At 46.5% G+C, this 21,203-nt stretch overlaps 1 protein-coding gene across 1 annotated transcript; it reads left to right on the top strand.

Annotated features, from left to right (window-relative positions):
- Nucleotides 1-1,466: 1,466 nt before the first annotated feature.
- Nucleotides 1,467-6,471, top strand: LOC147864371 (transketolase, chloroplastic-like). The gene is made up of 7 exons (XM_087320499.1): nt 1,467-2,266; nt 2,850-2,940; nt 3,382-3,487; nt 3,781-4,063; nt 4,244-4,392; nt 4,587-4,740; nt 5,495-6,471. The coding sequence occupies exons 1-7, from the start codon at nt 1,469-1,471 to the stop codon at nt 6,461-6,463; spliced, it is 2,550 nt and encodes an 849-aa protein (XP_087176625.1). The 5' UTR covers nt 1,467-1,468; the 3' UTR covers nt 6,464-6,471.
- Nucleotides 6,472-21,203: the final 14,732 nt, after the last annotated feature.

The raw sequence follows: 21,203 nt of genomic DNA on the forward strand, positions 1-21,203 counted from the left end.
TTTAGGCCCTTTTACTTGGAGGGATTAAATTTGTGGAGCATATAATATACATTGCACACAAACTCCAATTGATTTTGTGAACCATCCCAATCTTCATGCGATGCACATGCATAAGCTATGCATTGTAATTGTGGTTAGGAAACACACCATGGGTTAACAAATCGATCAACGACATAAGTTAAGAAGGCCAATGAATCTTGAACGATATGTTAGCATCGAGAGACCTACTAAATCCAAATTGTGTTTGTGAATGACCAAGATAACATATCTGACTTGTTGATGCATTGGTGGTGACTCGTGAGTGAAAAAAACACCCTCCTCCAATGGGGTTGTTTACAATCTTCATGAAATGTTGATCCGATTGGCACCACCGGATAAAGACACGTGACCCAGACCTAGCTTGAATCTTACGGAATCATAGCTCAATCGAAGGCGGGAGTTTTCATGTGGTGATTGATATACATGGGGTTGGGTCCAACGGATTGTCAATTTGGCTCTTTACTTAGGCCACAAATCGTAGGATGTTGATAATAGTTGGCAACAGTTCGGTTGGAACCAAACCAAACCGCGAACTGTGGCTTAATGGTTAAGTTTAGGTTCAAGTTTTTTTTAACGGTTCAGTTCGGTTTTGGGGGTGAATGGTTCGGTTTGAACAGTTTGATGGTTTAGGGTTGCCAATAGATTATTTTTTAAAATATTTTTCTAAACAAACTTTTCATTTTTAAGCCAAATTTTAATGTTTTAGGAAAAATCTGTAAAATTTTGAAAAATTAAAATACGAAATAATAAAAAATTTCAAAATTTTAAAATTGAAAATTTGAATTTTAACCGAACCATGAAACCGTAGTTTTAACGGTTTCGATTTTTTTATAACTGTTCAGTTTAAACTGTTTCATGGTTCGGTTCAAAGTTTCAAAAATTTTAAACGGTTCCGTTTTGACACTCTCAAACCGAACCGTTGGCGATTGTTAGACACTGATACAAGGTTCTTGGACAAAAGCAAGTCCACAGGTGGTATCCGGACAAAAGCACGCCCACGAGAGAGAGAGAGAGAGAGAGAGAGAGAGAGAGAGTGTCCGGACAAAAGCAAGCCCACGAGAGAGAGAATGTCCGGACAAAAGCACGCCCACGAGAGAGAGAGAGTGTCCGGACAAAAGCAAGCCCACGAGAGAGAGAGAGTGTGTCTGGACAAAAGCACGCCCACGAGAGAGAGAGAGTGTCCGGACAAAAGCAAGGCCACGTGTGTCGGCCTGAGAGCTTACACTTGTCTTCTTCTAAGTATGCCACCACACACATTAGCCATGCATCAATCTCTCTACTTCTTTTTTTTCTCCTCATATTTTGATCACCTCTGGCTATGGCTTCTTGATCCTTTTCCTCATTCCTCATGTTTGTTTGAATATCACCTCTGGCTATGGCTTCTTGATCCTTTTCCTGAAGACATGTGAATCAGCAAAGCAAACAAGCCATGGCAGCTTCTCTAACACACATTGTGACTTCACCGCCTTCCAAGCATTGGATTACTACACCTTCTTCTTCTTCTTCTTCTTCTTCTTCTTCAAGGTTCCATGGCTTGTCCTCCCACAGAACAGAGCTCCTTCTCTCTTGTCATACAACAGAGCCCTCTTTTCCGGCTTTGGGCTTCCATCATTCAAAGAGAAGGCAAAAGAGCTCCGGGTTCTTTGTAACACTTAAGGCCGAGTGTCAGAATTCCTATGGTGATCATGAGGCTAATTACCAAGCTCCACCTGCTAGTGATCATCAGAAAAACAGTTTAGAAGCAGGGTTCTCTTTCAAACATGATGAGGTTAACACCGAAGCATCATCGATTGATGATGATTGTCCCCTACGTCGAGAAGCACCATCTAGGAAAGTTACAGAGGATCTAGACTTGAACTATGTGAAGGAATGGAAAGAAGAGATCAGAAAGAAAAACTTGCATGATGAAGACTTCTATTCTAACAAGGAAGTCAGTGATGAGGAGAAATGGTTCAGTGATTTGGAATGGGTTAGGTCACAGATAGATGAGAGATGTGTGGAGAATATCAGGATGCTTGTAGTGGATAGTGTTCAAGAGGCAAAGGCAGGTCACCCGGGGCTCCCTCTGGGGATGGCGGAGGTCGGATATGTGATCTATCGGAAGGCTATGCGATATAACCCCAGAAACCCTAACTGGTTCAATCGAGACCGCTTTGTTCTGAGTGCTGGCCATGGTTCCTTGCTTCAATACATCTGCCTTCACCTTTCTGGTTATGCATCTGTCCAGGTATCTATTTTGAGATCCCTAAGTTTTATTTTGATTTCAAAACCTAGATTTTAACTGTTCTACATGTACCATGTTCTGCCATGAAATGATTTTTAAGGAAAGAATTTCTAATTTTATTTTTATTTCAAAGTTACTAGATTTAACTGGTTCTACATACCATGTTCTGCCATGAAATGATTTTAAGGAAAGTATTTCTAATTTTATTTCTATTTCAAAGTTACTAGATTTAACTGGTTCTACATACCATGTTCTGCCATGAAATGATTTTAAGGAAAGTATTTCTAATTTTATTTCTATTTCAAAGTTACTAGATTTAACTGGTTCTACATATTAGCATGTTCTGCCATGAATTGATTTAAGGAAAGAACTTCAAATTTTATTTTTATTTCAAAACTAGATTTAACTGTTCTATATAGTAGCATGTTCTGCCATGAATGATTTAAGGAAAGAACTTTAAAGAATAGCATCCTAGTGTTGAATTGTAGCAATTTAAAGAGTAACATCCTAGTGTTGAAGAATTGTTTGGAATCCAGAAACTGTCTGTTCCAACCATCCATTCGATGATTTTTTATGTTTGTTTCAGATCGAGGACTTGAAAAGACTCTGTAAATTGGGAAGCCATACTCCGGGTCATCCTGAGAATGTAATAACTGAGGGAATTGAGGTGACAACAGGTGAGTGAGCATCATTCCTCAATAGCCACATATTTTTCATTCCAGATTTTATTTGCTTTAATGTTGCCAGCTTCATTAATCTTATGATGATGCCCATTCAGATTTTGTTTTTCCTTCAGGCAAGAAATGCCACACTGGTTGCATACGATCTTATGTTACCTGATCTTAACTAAGATCACTTCTCTTTTTCTGTCTAACAAATTAATTTTATAGCAGAAAGTCACCCATTTTGTTTAACATTATATGATACCTAAGACGAGTTGTTTTTCTTTCTGCATATTGTTTGTTTTAATGGCAAACAAAGCTTGCATTGATTTGACATAAATAATGGATACCTAAGATCACTTGTTTTTTTTTTTCAATCCTTTGAAGCAAAAAAAATCATTAAAATCATGTGTTGATGGGATGATCACACTTGTGACTATGTTTTATGATGAACAGGGCCCCTTGGACAAGGTGTAGCTAATGCTGTTGGTCTGGCGATCGCGGAGAAGCATCTTGCGGCACGTTTCAACCGCGAAGATTGCACATTAGTTGATCACCGAACGTGATTTTTCTTCACCTTCTCTTCATTTTGTATATTCTCATCTAAACTACAGATCTATGATTTAAAGATTTAAAGATGGCAATGTGGGTTTTGTACATGTATTCAAAAATAATCCAAGGAAAGTTATTGCTGAAACCAGATTCTGTATTTTTCTTCACCTTCTCTTCATTTTGTATATTCTCATCTAAACTACAGATCTGTGATCTTGGTTGGAACAAAAGATTTAAAGATGACAATGTGGGTTTTGTACATGTATTAAAAAATAATCCAAGGAAAGTTATTGCTGAAACCAGATTCTGTATCATGGGGGATGGCTGTGCCATGGAAGGTATATCAAATGAAGCAGCATCACTGGCTGGTCATTTAAAGCTGAGCAAACTTATAGTTATCTATGATGATAACCATAATACAATTGATGGAGATACCAACCTTACCTTTACCGAGGATACGACGCTAAGGTTTCAAGCACTCGGATGGAAAACCATCAATGTTGATGGAATATATGATGATTTGGGCAGCTTCGAGTCGGCACTCGAGGAAGCCTTTGAAGAGAAAGAGAGGCCCACTTTCATAAAGGTATATATGTCATAGCTTCATTACTTAGCAATCCTTCCAACTTCATCAAATAGCTATACAAGAGGAATATATATATATATATATATATATGTATGTATGTATGTATAATGTATGTATAATTTAGGATAGGTTCTAAAGATGAATTTGAATCGGCTTTTGGTCGATATGTATAATATATAGGTGAAATCATGCATTGGAAGATTGTCGAAGCATCAAGGTACATCCAAGGCACATCATGGAACTTTCGACGAGGACGATGTAAGGCGAATGAGGGAAGTGGCGAAATGGGACAATCGAGATCCATTCTATGTCATTCCTATGGTTTATAGGTATGTTTAAAAGGAAGAAATTGTTTTAATTAATTATTGGAACAATCGAGATCCATTCTATGTCATTCCTATGGTTTGCAGGTATGTTTATTAAAGAAACAAACTGTGTTAATTAATTATAATTGATGTTTTATTGTGACCAATACTATCTGTTAATGCTGAATCTGTTGAAACATGTGTTATGGTGAATACAGGGAGTTTGAAAAGCATGCAGAACATGGGCAAGCTGCAGAAGATGAATGGAACAGAGTCCTTGCCAAGTATCGGAAGAAGTATCCGCATGAAGGCGCAGAATTCATGCAGCTCCTCAACAAAACATTACCTGATGATTGGGAGAGAGTTTTACCTGTAAAAATCTCTTCTCCTTTTCCTATGTTTCCTATCTCTTTGTTTGTTAGCTTATTAAAGGTGCAGAATTTTGGAGATCCCCTATTGATTTTGCTCTACATTTAGCTTTACATGCCTATTTATTGATTGCTCTACATTGAAATAATTTTGGAGATCCCTATTGATTTTGCTTTACATTTAGCTTTACATGCCTATTTATTGATTGCTCTACATTGAAATAATTTTGGAGATTCCTATTGATTGCTCATACATTTAAATAATTTTGGAGATCCCTATTGATTGATTGATTGATTGCTCTACGTTTAGCTTTACATCCCTAATTGATTGCGCTACATTTAAATAATTTTGGAGATCCCTATTGATTGATTGCTCTACATTTAGCTTTACATCCCTAATTGACTGCGTTACATTTAAATAATTTTGGAGATCCCTATTGATTGATTGCTCTACATTGAAATAATTTTGGAGATCCCTATTGATTGATTCCGCTACATTTAGCTTTACATCGCTGTTGATTGCTCTAAATTTAAATAATTGATTGCTCTACATAGAAATAAATTTGGAGATCCCTATTGATTGATTCCGCTACATTTAGCTTTACATCCCTGTTGATTGCTCTAAATTTAAATAATTGAGTGCTCATACATTTAAATAATTCTGCATTTAGTTTTACATCCCTATTCATTGCTTTACATTTAGCTACATTTAGCTTTACATCTTTAATTGATTGCTCTACATTGAAATAATTTTGGAGACATGGTCTGCGGACGATCCGACAGATGCCACGAGAAGCTATTCTGAGAAATGCCTCAATGCACTAGCCTCCGTTCTGCCGGGTCTCCTAGGCGGAAGTGCCGATCTAGCCGGCTCCAACAAAGTATACCTAAAAGGTTATGAAGATTTCAGTGCGGAATCGCCTTGGGGACGGAATATCCGCTATGGAGTACGAGAACACGCAATGGCTGGGATCTCTAACGGGATCGCATTACATGGAAGTGGCCTCATTCCTTACGCCTCGACTTTCTTGGTGTTCTCCGACTACATGAAGAACGCGATGCGCCTCTCTGCGTTAAGTGAAGCCGGAGTGCTCTACATATGCACTCATGACTCGATCGGGCTCGGAGAGGACGGGCCGACACATCAACCGGTCGAGCAACTTATCGGGCTCAGAGCCATTCCGAATATGTACGTGTTCAGACCTGCCGATGGGAACGAGGTCTCGGGAGCTTATCGAGCCGCCATCATGCGTCGCCTCGAAGGCCCTTCGGTTATTGCACTCTCTAGACAAAAAGTGTGGGCCCATATAGTTGGGACGTCCTTGCATGGTGTGGAACAAGGGGGTTACGTGGTTAGCGATAACTCGGAGGGACGAGAGCTCGATTTCATACTCATAGGGACAGGCTCGGAATTGTGCCTATGCGAGAGTGCAGCCCAAAAGCTTAGGGATGAGGGAAAGAGGGTTCGAGTAGTCTCATTGGTTTGTTGGGAGTTGTTCAATGAGCAAGACAGAGAATATAAGGAGAAAGTGTTGCCCAAGTATGTGGAAAGAAGATTGTCGGTAGAAGCCGGATCGCCTCTAGGATGGAAAGAGTATGTTGGTGACAAGGGGTATGTCATCGGAGTTGATAAGTTCGGGAAAAGCGGAGCTTATTTAGATGTGTTTAAAAGCTATGGTTTCACCCCGGAGAATGTACTTGAGAAGGCTAGGCAATTATTGAGTTAAAAGCTTTATTCGAAATGGATATGTGTGTTATCTAATTGTATTACCAAAAATGGATATGTATGTATCTATTGTATGCAAGTGATACTACACAACAAATTTTGTTGAGCAGTTTTTATAAGTAATATAATGTTCAGCTTAAGCCGTATTTCATTTTATGCGTTGCTTGTGCACAATATCATTGTATTTACATGAATGCTTAAGCCATATTTCATTTTATGTGTTGCTCATGCATGATATCATTGTATTTACATTAATGTCATGCTTTAAGCCTTCAATCAAGTTGTTGTTGTCATAATAGTCAGAATAATAGTCATAGAGATTAGTCTTTGTGTTGTCTATAAGGATTAAGATCATCTTTGTACATTCAAGTTAGTCTATAAAAGGATTGAGATGACATTGTGAAGCTAAAGAGCATGTATTTTACACTCGATGTGTAGTACTTTGTATGAGAATGGTATTTATATAAGTTATTGCCATTCAAAGGATGTTTCAAGCAACTAGAAATTGTTGTGAAATAGGTCCCTCCGGATGGGAAGTAAAGCACGAGCCAGATTGGAGTCCAAAGAACCAACTATGGATAGGAGGAGCCAGCATCGGATGGGAAGCAGAGCACAAGCTGGATCAGTTGGATCTGAGGAAGAAGAAAAACCGGATCCAGATAGGTATCTGAAAAAGGTCATATTTGTAAATAGGTTTTATTGTGCCTATTTGGGCTAGAATTGTAAATAGCCCTAAAGTTGTATTAGTATAAATACAACTAGGGCAAATCAGTATGGATATATGATGATAGTTGTTGTTGGTTGTTGTCTCTGTAACTAAGTGAGTGTAAGTGAAAGAGAGTGAGACAGTGAGAGTGTCTCCTCTATAACCGTTGGTCTAACGAAGAAGAGCTCAAGGTCGTTGCCTTGCAATTTCTTGTTGTATTCCTTTTCTTTTTCCCTTTAGTGATATAGTTCGGAGTTTGTGAACTCTTCTGGTTTTTCCCTTTTAGGGTTTTCCACGTAAAAGTACTTGTTCTTTGTGCTTTTGTTTTTCTGTCATTTGTGAAAAACATATGCGTGTAAACGTATGTGAGGACCTGTTGGTTATGCTCATCAAACAACACAGAGGGAAGGCAAGAAGATATAGACAAATGATAGATGAAAGCTTTAATGGAAGCTCTCTTTATTTCTATTCTCTCCCCCCCTCCCCCCCCCCCCCCCCCCCCCTCTCTCTCTCTTAGAGACTCAATGTACAGGATGATCAAGTGATCTCTGCTTTACAACGTTAGGTTATCGCTTATATACTAAGCCCTAACTATATGGACGAGTTCACACTAGGATACAAAGTGGAAGGAGTCGGCCTTTTATGCCAACAAACTCCCCCGTAAAAGGAATACTCTTTCCTACATTTAGATGTGTTTAGGATTGTCTCCCTTGTAAACCTAGATTACAACATTAATCTAGATTTATGTTACAAGTCAGTCGACATATAGTCGAGTCGGCATAGGTGAGGTCTGTGTCGAGCCTAGCATGGTTCATTATCATGATTGATTTGGTCGAGTCTTACTTTCTGCTCCTCGTTCGGCTTTCTTTTGCTCGGTCGCTTGTTGTAGTCCCATCTTTGTCCTTAGTGCTCCGAAGTTATGGTCTAGGAGTGGCTTTGTCAGGCAATCGATGATGTTCATCTGGGTGTCGATCTTCCGCACTTCGAGCCTCTTCTCAGTTATAAGCTCCCGAATGTGATGATACCGTACCTCAATGTGCTTCATCTTTGTGTGATAGACGGAATTGTTAATGGGGTGAATTGTGCTCTACGAGTCGCAATAGATTGTCGGCGTTGGTCGGTCGATTCAGCTTGTAGATGAGAAGTTGGCAAACAGTCGATGCAGCCATATCGCTTCCTTCGTTGCCTTTGATGCTACTATTTACTCGGCCTCTGTGGTCGACAAGGTCGTACACTCTTGAAGCTTCGACCTCCATGATATCGCACCACCACCATAGGTGAAAATAAAGCCTGATGTTGACTTCCGATTGTCCGTATTTTCGGCATAGTCGGAGTTAGTGTAGCCTTCGACTTCGGCTGAGGTTGTCAAACTGAAAGTCAACTAGTATGTATCTTCGGTCCCTCTCAGGTACCTGAAGATGTGCTTGACGGCTTCCCAATGCTTCCGTCCTGGTTTTGACATGTACCGGCTAACCACTCCTATGACATAGGCTAGGTCGGGTCGGGTCGCTACCATTGTATACGTGATACTTCCTAGGGCCGATGCATAGGACATCTTTCCATTAAGCTCTCTCTCCTTGTTCGTGGAAGGAGAGTCTGTCTGATAGTCGGATCGACGTCGGAAGCAGTGTTGGTGCTGGCTTCGCATTCAACATGTTAAAGCGCCTTAGCACCTTCTGGATATAGTCGGACTGGGAGAGTCAGAGAGTCTTGGTCGTCTAATTTCGCTCGATCCTCATGGCATTGCCTAGTATGTGATGGGCTTGTCCGAGTTCTTTTATCGCGAACTTGTCGTGAAGGCTCCGCTTCAACTTTCCGATCTATGCTTGATTGCTTCCTGCAATCAACATGTCATCGTCATATAGGATCAAATAAATCCTAGACTTGTCGGCTAATTGCCGAACATACATACATGGGTCGGAGTCAGATCGGCGGTATCCAAGCTGCCTAATGTAGGAGTCGAACTTTTGGTACCACATCCTCGGCGCTTGTTTCAAGACATAGAGACTTTTCTTCAGTCGACATACGAGGTGACTTTCCTCCCTCGTCGCCGTGAAGCCTGCTGGTTGAGACATGTAGATATCTTCTTCCAAATCTCTGTGTAGGAATGTAATCTTTACATCCAGTTGCTCCAACTCTAGGTCTTCTGTTACCACAACTCCTAGTAAGGGTCAAAGGGTGGTCATCTTGACTACTGGTGAGAATATCTCGTCGTAGTCGACTCCATGTTCTTGTTTGAACCCTTCTGCGACAAGCCGAGCTTTGTACTTGGGTTTCTCTGAGTCTGATACATATTTGTATCAGAAAACCCATTTTGCAAGGTCACGACTTTCTTCCAGCTGGTAGTTCGACCAACTCCCATGTCTGATTCTTGTGAATCGAGTCCATTTCGGATTTCATGGCTTGGAGCCATGTTTCGACATCCGTTGCGGCCATAGCTTCTTCATGAGTGATTGGTTTGCTTGCATCGGTGTAGTTGACGTAGTCAAGGCCCGGTTGAAAAAACTCTATTGGCCTTCGAGCTCGTCCAGATCTCCTAGGTGCCGAGACAAGTGGTTCGAATTCTTCGATCGGCCCTGTTGGTCGATCGGTATGTGTTGAACCATTTGTGTCAGGAGTGTTGTTAGGTGACCTGTCCCCAAATCGGGATTTCGGTGGTGTCACGTTGTCCTCCCCTATAGACTTTGTTGACTCGGTTCTGTTTCCTACTCACATCTTATTGACTTTGCCTTGTTCGACTCTTGTCGAATCGGCTCTATCTTTGATGGCTTTGTCTTCGAGTTCGACTATTGGACCTATTGCCGATTCGGAGTTGGCAGGTATATTGTTGGCTTGTTCAAGTTCAACTGTTTGTCAAATCTCTGATTCGGCTGGGTGGGATGGTCCTTCTACAACATCTCTGTCGACTTCGAACGATACCTTTTTACCAACTATTTTCTGTTGGTTCCGCTAAGAGAAGATAGAGTCTTCATTGAAGACTACAACACTCCTCCGGATTAGTTTCCGGTGTCGTGAAGAAAATCGGCCATAGGCGGAATCGGAGAGAAAGCGTGTAAACCGGCCCCTACACGGATGGACGCGTGACTGGATTCTTTGTACGCGAACAGGTGGATGTGACTACTAAGCCACACACATTTATTAGAGGGGATTGTGCGTATCCCCAAAGAGGGACAGGGAATAAAAGGCAAGAGGAGAAAGAAAAGGATATCGCGCGTGAGGGAGAAGGGAAGCGCTGCTACAGAAGGGAAGCCGAGCTCTCTCTCTACTCCTTGAGCCGTCGTTCTCTGTGGGTCCGTCGCCGCCTGTGGGAGTGCATTGCCTCTGCTTTGTGGACAGCCCGTGTGCTTCCAGCAGAGTCGCTCCCTTTTCCCTTTGTTTCTTGGAGTCGGGTGACTGTCGTCGGTGTGTGTGAGTAGGGTCCCCATGTCGGGTCCGTCGCCGCCACGTCGGTCGTAACTGTTAGGGATTGTAATCTCTTGTCATTATAATTAAGTGTTACGATTCTATCTCTTTCCTTCTCGCTTTTCGTGTCAATGAATCTCTCTCTCTCTCTCTCTCTCTCTCTCACTCCTCGGTCCAAGACCCTCGTGGTCCCGCCCCTTTCCACATGTACGCGCGTAATAACGTGACATCTTTGGTGAACCCGACGTGAAGAGGCGGCAAAGGAGTTGAAAGATGAGGGGATCGGAGCTAGCGGAGGCAATGGCGGTGGCCGCCGATCGGCTGGTGAGCGCTCGTGAGGGAACGGGTACCCTCGACAGAGCCATTGAATCGATCTTCGGCTCTATAGGCCGTTTCGGAGGGAAAGACGCCACAAGTTATTTGGAGGCTTACCGGGCCGAAATGATCATGAGGGATATCCCGGTGGACAGGCGGATGTCCGGATTCCCTCGGGTGGTGACGCCGGGCATCCATGCGGAGGTGCTCGAGGTGTTGGCCGGATGCCAGACTTGGGAGGAGTTCGAGCTGCAGCTCCTCGAGAAGTACGGGTTTGACGACTCGCTCTGGCTGTCGAGGCGGGACTTCATGGCGTGGGTGGAAAGCCCCGGAAAAGGGAGGAACACGTCGGTGCTCCTCCAGGAGTTCGAAAAATGGTTCGCGCGGCTGTCGACGTTGGACCAGATGGTGCTCGAAACAAGTCGAGTGTTGTTGTTTGTCAAGTTGGTGGATGCGCTCGACAGGGAAAAGGTGGGTCCCCTACTAGAAACAGACGAAGGGCTCACGATGGATTGGGCCGTGGTAAAACAGGTCTGCAGCCGTTTCGACAAACGGCGCGATTGGAGCGACGGAAGCACGTCGGGGTCGGGACCGGTCCCAGGGAGGAGGCTCGAGGAGCCGGTTTCGGTGCCGGCTGGGAAGAAGGAAGAGACCCGAATCTAGCCGGAGTCGGGGTCGGCATCGAGCGACGTGGTCAGAGGCCCATCCGGAGGCGCGGCTCTGGAGGAGCTAACACAGATGGTGCGCGACTTGCAGATCGCACAGGCCCGGAGAGACAGCGGTGAACAACCTCGCGACCGGAGGCCGCCGGCTTGGCAGTGGTGCATGTGGTGTGACACGATCAGTCACATTCGGAAGGATTGCGCGGATTTCGCCGACGCGCTCAGGACCAACGTGGTGTACCTCTGGAACGGGTGGGTGCATGCGAGCGAGACCCAGAGAGCCCTAGAACTGAATACGGGGCGCGGCGGAATGAAGAGGTTAATGGAAGAGGCCGCGGCACGGCACGTCGAAGCCGTTAACTACTCAGTGTCGGCGGGAATTCGGGTTGGGGGTGATGAGACCCGGAAGGCGAAGGACTCCGGATTCTGGCCGCTAGTGCTAGAAGGCCTCTCTGGAGTTCGGCTGAGGAAGGAAGAGGCGGACCGCGCGGAACAGCGGGTCCAAGAGGTCACCGGTTGGGACGATCCGGTCGAAGAGAAAACGGGCTTCGTAGAAGCCGCTTGCCAGAACTACGAGGTTCTGGTGGAGAACAAACGGGCAGGAAAGGCCGGAGGGGTTGGCCCCCCGAGGTATGAGACCCAGTTTGGACCGAAACCGACCGGTGCCGGCAGCCCAGGCGTGCCGGATGGGAAGAAGCAGGCAGGGTTTCGGTTGAGCACCGAAATCGAGAGAGCAACGAACCTACGGAAGGTCCTTGAAGAGCGAATCCTCGACAGTAAAGTGGAGCTGTCGTTGCGGGAGGTGCTGGGAATCGCCAAGAGGGAGTTCCACGACTCTATCGTAGACTTGGTGAAGCGGAAGAGGCTATCGACGGAGTCGGAACTGGAGAAGCCGGTGGAAGTGCGGACCACGCACCTGGAAGACGGAGCCTTGGAAGATGAGCTAGCGGGAAGCCACTACACGAAGCCGCATTGGGCCAGGGCGACTACGGAAACCCCAGTACGGATCGGCAATGTTCTGGAACCAGTGGTGACGTTGGTAGACCATGGATCCGAAATCAACCTGATGTCCATGGATTTCTACAAGAAGGGTAAATGGCCGATCAACACCAAGCATGGCTGGAAGATACGGGCAGCGACGCGCGCCACGGAAGAACTACATGGGGCCTGTCCGAACGTACGGGTGAAAATCGGCGATGTCGAGATCGACCAGCACTTCTTCGTGCAGGAAACGTTCTCATATCCGGTTATACTGGGAGAACCATATATCACGGCGGCACGGATGGAGACCAAGGTGCTGGACAACAGTTCAGCCTATGCAAGAGTCAAGAGCCAGGACGGGCGTCACTCGGTCCAGTTCCTAACGGTGCGACCAAACCACGAGCGTAACCGCGAGGCCCTCGGCAGCGAAACCCGAGGGGATTTTTAGAGAGGGTTGTCAAGGCGTGCGGCCGTGATAGTCCGGACACCCGGGAAGAACCCCACAAATGTACAGTACGGAAGAAGACCTGTACCATAGGTAGGAAATTTTGGTTCTCCGACAGCGGAGGTTGTACTATAACCAGCGTCAGCGGTAGGGAGAGGAAGCGAGCGGAGGAGTGGCTCAGGGGATGCGGAGTCCTCTTCCCCGACGAGGGCATCAGCGGCGTCGTGGAGGCGGTCTCTTTTGACGACACCTTGGGCGAACTACGAAAGGTGATCGGTGAAGACCTTAGAGAAGACCGGACCGTTCCGGTGGGGTCAATGGGAATGTACGAAGTCATCGCAGACTTCGGGGAAAGGATCGGGTCGGATCGGACGGCCCACGTGGGTACGAAATACAAGACTGTGGACCGGAAGGTGAGGCCAGTCGCGGCACCCTTTCTGGAGGGCAGCGAGGAGTGGATAAAGGGGGTTGCGTCGGACCCAAGTTTACGAAATCCGGCTGGCATAGGGCACTGGTTCACCGACATAACGCTACGGGAGCTCAAGGTCGATGGGGGCGGCTTCCTACTGCCGGTGGAGGAGGACCGGTTTCGGAGAATGCTCGGGAGGCACGAGAAGGCTTTTGCATTCTCACCATAGGAGATCGGGTGCGTAGACCCGACAGTTGTCGAACCGATGGTGATCTTCACGGTATCGCATGTACCGTGGAATCTCAAGCCGATTCCAGTGTCGAGAGCTCACATCCCGAAGTTGATGGAGCTCCTAAAGCAAAAGGTGGAGATGGGCATCCTCAAACCGTCGAGTGCCCCATATTTGAATCGGTGGTTTACGGTGCCGAAGAAGAACGGCACGTTGCGCTTCATCCAGAACCTACAACCGGTCAACAAGGTGACCATCCGTAACGCAGGGATCGGACCGACCATAGACGAGTTCGCGGAGGCCTTCGCTGGAAGGTCGATCTATTCTGTCGGTGATCTGTACTCAGGGTACGATCAGTTCCAACTAGCTGTGGAGAGCAGAGACATTATGACGATGCGGACTCCTCTCGGCCTGGTGCGGATGTGTACCCTGCCACAAGGAGGGACGAACTCGGTGGCTCACATGGTGAACGCGATGAACAAAGTGCTCAGGGATTGTATCCCGGACATCACCATGCCGTTCTTAGACGACATCCCGATCGGATGCTCGGTGGAGAAAAGGGACGAGGCAATCGGGCCGGACGGATGTCGGAATTTCGTGGCGTCCCACATCGATGACTGCGAGAAGGTGCTGCAGAGACTAGAGTGCGCGAGGCTCACCTTCTCCGGGGAAAAGTCGGCCTTCGGACAGTCGGAGATCTTGGTGGTCGGACACCTGTGCGGGCCTTACAGTAGGAAACCGTCTCCGACAAAGGTAGAGGCCATCTCTGCGATGAGGAACGTTTGCGGGTCGGTCACGGAGGTCCGCAGATTCTTGGGGCTTGCGTGTTCTACCACATCTGGATCCCGCACTACGCACATGTCGCGGAACCCCTCTACGGACTATTAAAAAAGGGGCGTAGCTTTGAGTGGAGGACAGAGCACACGGAGTCGGTTCGGAGACTAAAGGAGGCGCTTACGGCAGCGCCGGCTCTCCGTAAAGCGGTTTACGGCAAGGATGTTCCCATCTGCGTAACGGTGGACACCAGCCCGATCGGGATTGGGTGGGTAATCAGTCAGGAGGACAAGGGCGGCGCACGATTCCTGATCCGGTTCGGGGCGAAGGTATTGAGCGAGCGGCAGCGAGGGTACGCCCAAGTTAAGCACGAACTTTGGGGTGTCGTTTCGGCGGTCAAGGCCGATAAGGATTATCTAATCGGGACGGAGGTGATTATCGAGACGGACTGCCTGCCGATACTCGGCATGGTTTCCGGATGCGCGACGCCGGACCTAGCAATGCTCCGGTGGATAGCGTACATTAAGTCCCTGAACCCGGAGATACGACACATCTCCGGAAAGGACAACGCCATGGTCGACATGCTTTCGAGGGCAAGGTTCAACGACGAAGATGGCATGGTTTCGGAAGACGAAGAAGTCGGCGAGGACTTCTTCGGGTCGGTTAACGTAACGACGAGGAAAGGGAACACTCCGGCGTTTAACGAATTTGACGAAAGCAGGTACGACGGGGAGTGGCTCCAAATCAGGAGGTTCCTACGGACGATGACGCCGGACGCAGCGTGGGCGAGAGAGGAGGCGAGCCGGATATGGAGGAAGGCGTACCGATTCTTCCTGCGGGACGGGTGCATATGGAGGCACCCAAAGAAGAGAAGCGGCATTCCACTCCGAGTAGTGGCAAAGAAAGAAGAACAGGGGAAACTACTGATGGCATTTCACGAGAGCCCCTGGGCCGGACACCGTGGAACGTGGGCCACTTTCGAGAAGCTGAAGGAGAAGTAGTGGTGGTCGGGGCTGTACCAGGACGTGCATCGGTTCGTAACGACTTGCGAGAGCTGTCAGATGCACTCCGTAGTCCGACACCGGGACGAGGTACACCCGACCTACCTGCCTACGGTCCATTTCAAGTGGATGGTGGACTTGGTGACGATGCCGATGGGGGTAGGACAGATGCGATACCTGGTGCTTGCACGGGAAGACTTAACGAACCAGGTGGAAGGCCGTGCACTGCAAAGCAAGACAACCGCGGCGGTATACCGGTTCCTAATCGAAGAAGTTGTGTGTCGGTACGGGTGCGTCGGGAGGATCGTGGCGGATCGGGGAGAGCTGGATGCGCGGGAGGCCGAGGAGCTGTTCGACCAGCTGGGCGTCAAACTCTCCCTCACCACGGCGTACAATCCGGAGGCGAACGGAAAGGTGGAATGTGGGCACGGACTGATTGTAAAGGCGTTGGTGCGTGCATGCGGTGGGCAGGTCGGGAATTGGCCGCGACTCCTTCCTTACGCGCTATGGGCGGACCGGACTACGCACAGTTCGGTGACAGGGTTTATGCCAGCGGAGCTAATGTACGAACAAAAGCCGATCATGCCAGTGGAACGGACGGTTTCTTCGTGGACGGCGGTAGATTGGAAGGACGAAATGAGCCGGGAGGAGTTGCTGGCGGCGCGGATTCGGCAACTCGAGCGGAGGCCGGAGGACGTGATACAGGCGAAGGAAAAGTTGCGAGCGGCGAGGGAGCGTAACAAGACCCGGTTCAACCGGACGCACCGGTTGCGACCAAAGAAGATCGAGGAAGGCGATTGGGTCTTGGTATACGACAGCAGCCTCGACAATCAGCACAAGGTGGTGCGAAAGTTTGCTAGGAGATGGTTCGGGCCCTACATGGTGACAAGCGCGAACGACAACGGCACGTACCACCTCGCGGAGCTCGACGGGACACGGTTAGCGGTGCCGGTGGCCGGAAAGCGGTTCAAAGACGAGCCGGAGCCTGCGAGCGGGAGCGACAACGACGATCAGTTCGGGTCCGGCGGAGAACCGGAGAGCAACGAGTGAGGCCGGGTTTCTTCGATGTCTACCCGTCTATGGCGCATACCGGTGGATGCGCGGTTTGGTGGGGGTGGATGTTGTGAAGAAAACCGGCCATAGGCGGAATCGGAGAGAAAGCGCATAAACCGGCCCCTACACGGATGGACGCGTGACTGGATTCTTTGTACGCGAACCGGTGGATGTGACTACTAAGCCACACGCATTTATTAGAGGGGATTGTGTGTATCCCCAAAGAGGGACAGGGAATAAAAGGCAAGAGGAGAAAGAAAAGGATATCGTGTGCGAGGGAGAAGGGAAGTGCTGCTGCAAAAGGGAAGTCGAGCTCTCTCTCTACTCCTCGAACCGTCGTTCTCTGTGGGTCCATCGCCGCTTGTGGGAGTAAGTTGCCTCTGCTTCGTGGACAGCCCGTGTACTTCCAGCAGAGTCGCTCCCTTTTCCCTTTGTTTCTTGGAGTCGGGTGACTGTCGTCGGTGTGCGTGAGTAGGGTCCCCATGTCGGGTCCGTCGCCGCCACGTCGGTTGTAATTGTCAAGGATTGTAATCTCTTGTCATTATAATTAAGTGTTACGATTCTATCTCTTTCCTTCTCACTTTTCGTGTTGGTGAATCTCTCTCTGTCTTTCTCTCTCTCGCTCCTCGGTCCAAGACCCCCGTGGTCCCACCCCTTTCCACACGTACCCACGTAATAACGTGACACCGGTAGGGTCCCATAGCCGGTAGCCAAAATCCTCATTGGTTCCATAACCGAGAAATATGCATTTCGTTGCATGGGGCTCCAACTTGGTCCTTTTCTCCCTAGGGATGAATGTGTAGGCTTCGCATCCGAATACACGGAACCTAGCATGGTTCGATTGTTTGCCTGACCATATTGCATGTGGCACTTCGAGCTTGGTTTCCTTCGATGGTGATAGATTTACCAAGTATACTGCCGTCTGCAATGCTTCAACCCAGAACTCCAGCTTCAATCCAACTTGTTGGAGCATTGCCATCTCTCTCTCCTAGATCGTTCGGTTGATCTATTCTCCCACTCCATTATGCATGGGTGTGTAAGGAACGGTCTTTTGATGTCGGATTCCTTTGTTGGACAGGTACTGCTTGAAGGCTCTGAAGGTATATTCACCTCCGTTGTCGGATCCGAGTGTCTAAACACTCTGTGTCCCGACCGATTCTCCACTTCAGATGTCTACCAAGTGAAGACCTCGAGCGCTTCGTCTTTGGACCTTATCGAGTAAGCCCAGACCTTCCGTGTACAGTCATCGACAAAGGTGATGAAGTACCAGGAGCCTCCTAGTGATCGCTCTGGCATGGGCCCACATATATCTGTGGTTTTTTAAGATTGCTTAAAGTGTGTGGCACTCCATCAGGGGCTGTTTGGGGTGGACTCAAGTTTAGATCTTATTTGTATGTCTAAACCTAAGTAGTGATATAGTTTTAGGGGAATAGAAAAGCGAGGGCGTGGGTGGGGGTTAGGGAAGTGTAGCTTGTTTAAGATATCAAAAGTATTTAAACCTAATCAAAGTTTTTAGAACATATTAAAGATCATTGGGATAACTTAAGTTATTAAACACCAATAGAGTATTATTAAAACACAAATATGGAGTATTATTAAAACGGGACCACACGCTTAGATGAAAGGGAGTTGTTTAAACACACGCTTAAACAAACACTTAAAAGAAAGAAAAAAGAGAGAGATTGAGATTAAAAAATGATTATAGTTAAGAAGGGATTATGATTAAGGGGGAAGGGGTTGCTTAAACAAAGTACTTAAACGAATGTTTAAACAAATACTTAGATAAGAAAACTCTTGGGCAAACACTTAAAGCAAGGTTATGATTAAAAGAGAAGGGAGAGATTATGATTAAAGAAAAGGGGTCATGGCTAAGAAGACGATGATTATGATTAAGAGAGGGGAATACTTAAAAAAATGTTTAAACAAAAAGTTAGACCAAAAAATGATTGAACAAATACTTAAAAAAAGGGGTTAAACAAGTACTTAATAAAAAATGATTAAATAAATATTTAAAAACTTAAGACAAAAAATAAAGAAAGTGATTAAACAAGTACTTAATAAAAATTGATTAAATAAGTACTTAAGAACTTAAGACAAAAAACTAGATGAGAGCAACACATAGAAGGAAAGAAAGTTTTACTATCATAAGGCAACGATCGACAAATGCATTTCACCTCAATGGAGGCTCTTCAGTGCCCGATGTACAAATGATGAAAACTAACCCTACTAGGTTGCTCTTTTTATAGGGAGAGGGAGGAGATTCCTTTGTATGTGGGACATACAAAAGTGTGTACAAAGGGAAGGTAAAAGAGTGTACACAAGACTTTAGGTGGGGGGAAAGGATGAGTGTACTAGGTGGTTTCTTAGTTTTTTACCATTTAGCCAACACGTGAGAGGGGTTGTAAGGTATTGTGGTTGTCCGAGAAGGGGTTTAAGTTTGTTTCTCACGAGCGCTCCGATTTGGAGTTTTTTGATACATGGGGAGTAACGAAGCTTAAAAACAATGGGTGGAGGTTTTTTGTTGTTGGGTTTGTTGGGTTGGTTAGAGAGTAGTTGGTTTCGTATGGAGTAGGGGACGGTCGAAAAACACTTGAGTAGGAACTTCGACGGGTAGCCCCTAGCTCTTAGGCGGTCGTATAAATTTTTGCGTAGTTCCATGTAGCCATTTTCCGAGCTCTCCCGGATAGCATACCATTTTAGTTCTCCCGTGATGAAGCCCTTTTTGTGTGCTATGGGGTGCGAGGATTTCCACGGGAGGTACATGTAGGCATTGAGAGGTTTTTGGTGGCATGCAATGTTGAGGATGCTGAATTCTTTAAAGTATAGGCCCTTGAAGAAGAAGACGTTCAGGATGGTGATCTCTTTAAGGGAGGTTGTTGATTCAATACGGATGTGTTGTTGGTGATCGCTATGGCACAAGCTCTAGGGGCTTTCGTACCATCTCGTAGTGGAGAGCGTACGGACTTCGGGTTTGTTTCTCGTATCGACAATGCTCGCAGAAGTCTGTCTTTGCTTGAAGTTTAGGAATGTAGCCAACCGCCATCAGTCGATCAAGTCCGGCTTGAGACATATGGCCAAGTTTTCCATGCCATAGGCTTGCGTCAGTTTTTCAGCCACGTTCACAACCCCTTCTTGATTGATTGCCATTAATGGGTACAAGTTATTGATTGTACTTGTGCCCGCCTCCTATCTTTAGGTTTCCTCGGTTGATCATCCATGTCGACTCACTTAGAGTCGTTCGGTACTCGTCTTCAGCCAACATGCTGATGGAGACCAGACTCCTTTTCAGATGGGTTATGTGTCGAACTTGGTGCAGGGTGATCATGTTGCCATTGGGCAATCGGATGGGAACCTCTCCGGTCCTTGCAATTCTACACTCTTTCCTGTTGTCTAGTCGGATTGTGTCGTTGGCGTCGGTTGAATAGTTCGAAAACCATTCAATGTTGGGGGTCACATGGAATATGGCCTCAGAATCCAGTAGCCATGTGTGTGCATCCTGTGCAGTGTAGACGACTTCTCCAATCATCGAGTCCTCTAAAGAAAGTATTTCTCTTGATCGGGTGTCGGCAACATCGATTTGGTTGCCGATTGGCCAGTGGTCCGAGTTGGGTCGTCCTCGATTTCACTTAGATCACCAACCACTCTCTTTCCTCTTGATTGAGCAGTAGTCAAAAAAATTGTGGCCAGATTTTCTACAGTTTGTGCAGAATTCACCTGATCGACTTGTTCTCGACTTTGACCGTTGTCGGTCTCCCTGTGTCTTCGATCGGTTGGTGTTCCGACCGGTTCTGTTGGCTTGTTCTCTTGTTTGACTCTGTCGGACCTCTATCGAGTGATGGGCTTTTGCCGATTCATCGATGGTGAGTCCCATCGATTTTCGCCGAATGTGCTCGGTGAGGACTTGGCCGATTGTCTCATCCAGATTTAGGATTGGTCGGCTATTGGCATATGTCGTGTAGAATACCTCCCAACTCGTTGGCAAGCTCGATAGGAGGGCAAGGGCTTTCACTTCTTCTTCGAAGTTGATCCCTTGTGAGGAGAGTTCTGACAACACCCGGCTGAAGGTGTTGATGTGAGAGGTAGACAGATCGGTCTCTCTCATCTTCATGTTGAACAGTTGTTTGATCAAGATCAGTTTTGAAGATGAGAACTTTTTCTCGTACACGGTTTGTAGCTTCTCCCATAATGAGAACGTTGTCGTCTCTTTTGTCATGTTGAAGTAGACTTTTTTGGCTAGGTGTATTTGAATGGTGGAGCATGCGATTTCATCCATTGATCTCCACTCATCGGTTGACATTGAAGAAGGCTTTTCGGAGTGTCGAATGGCCTCGACTTGTCTTCGAATAATCAATACATCCTGCATCATCTCCTTCCGTTTTTGTTTTCAAATTTTCAGATCTCAACTCCTATACTGGGTGTTGATGCCATGATTCTTTTCAAAGTGAGATTTGCTAACCTAGTCTTCTTCTTTTTTTCTTTCAGCCCCTTTTTTTTTTGGTTGTTTGTTGCCGCCAAGCCGCGGATCGCTCTGATACCAGTTGAAAGACAGATATGCGTGGAAACGTATGTGAGGACCTGTCGGTTATGCTCAACAAACAACACAGAGGAAAGGCAAGAAGATATAGACAAATGGTAGGTACACACATATGAAGCTTTAATGGAAGCTCTCTTTATTTATGTTCTCTCTCTCTCTCAGAGACTCGATGTACAGGATGATCAAGTGATCTCGGCTTTACAACGTTAGGTTATCACTTATATACTAAG

The sequence above is a fragment of the Azolla caroliniana genome, unplaced genomic scaffold (genome assembly GCF_043228905.1).
Source record: "Azolla caroliniana isolate FFs.n. ecotype wild unplaced genomic scaffold, voAzoCaro1.0.p SCAF_5, whole genome shotgun sequence".
Classification (NCBI taxonomy): Eukaryota; Viridiplantae; Streptophyta; class Polypodiopsida; order Salviniales; family Salviniaceae; genus Azolla; species Azolla caroliniana.

What these genes read in the sequence shown, in the direction of transcription:
- LOC147864371 (XM_087320499.1), top strand. Translation starts at nt 1,469, where the DNA reads ATGGCAGCTTCTCTAACACACATTGTGACTTCACCGCCTTCCAAGCAT. An exon ending in AGAGGCCCACTTTCATAAAG is followed by an intron (nt 4,064 to 4,243) that starts GTATATATGTCA and finishes TATAATATATAG; the next exon opens with GTGAAATCATGCATTGGAAG. An exon ending in GTCATTCCTATGGTTTATAG is followed by an intron (nt 4,393 to 4,586) that starts GTATGTTTAAAA and finishes TGGTGAATACAG; the next exon opens with GGAGTTTGAAAAGCATGCAG.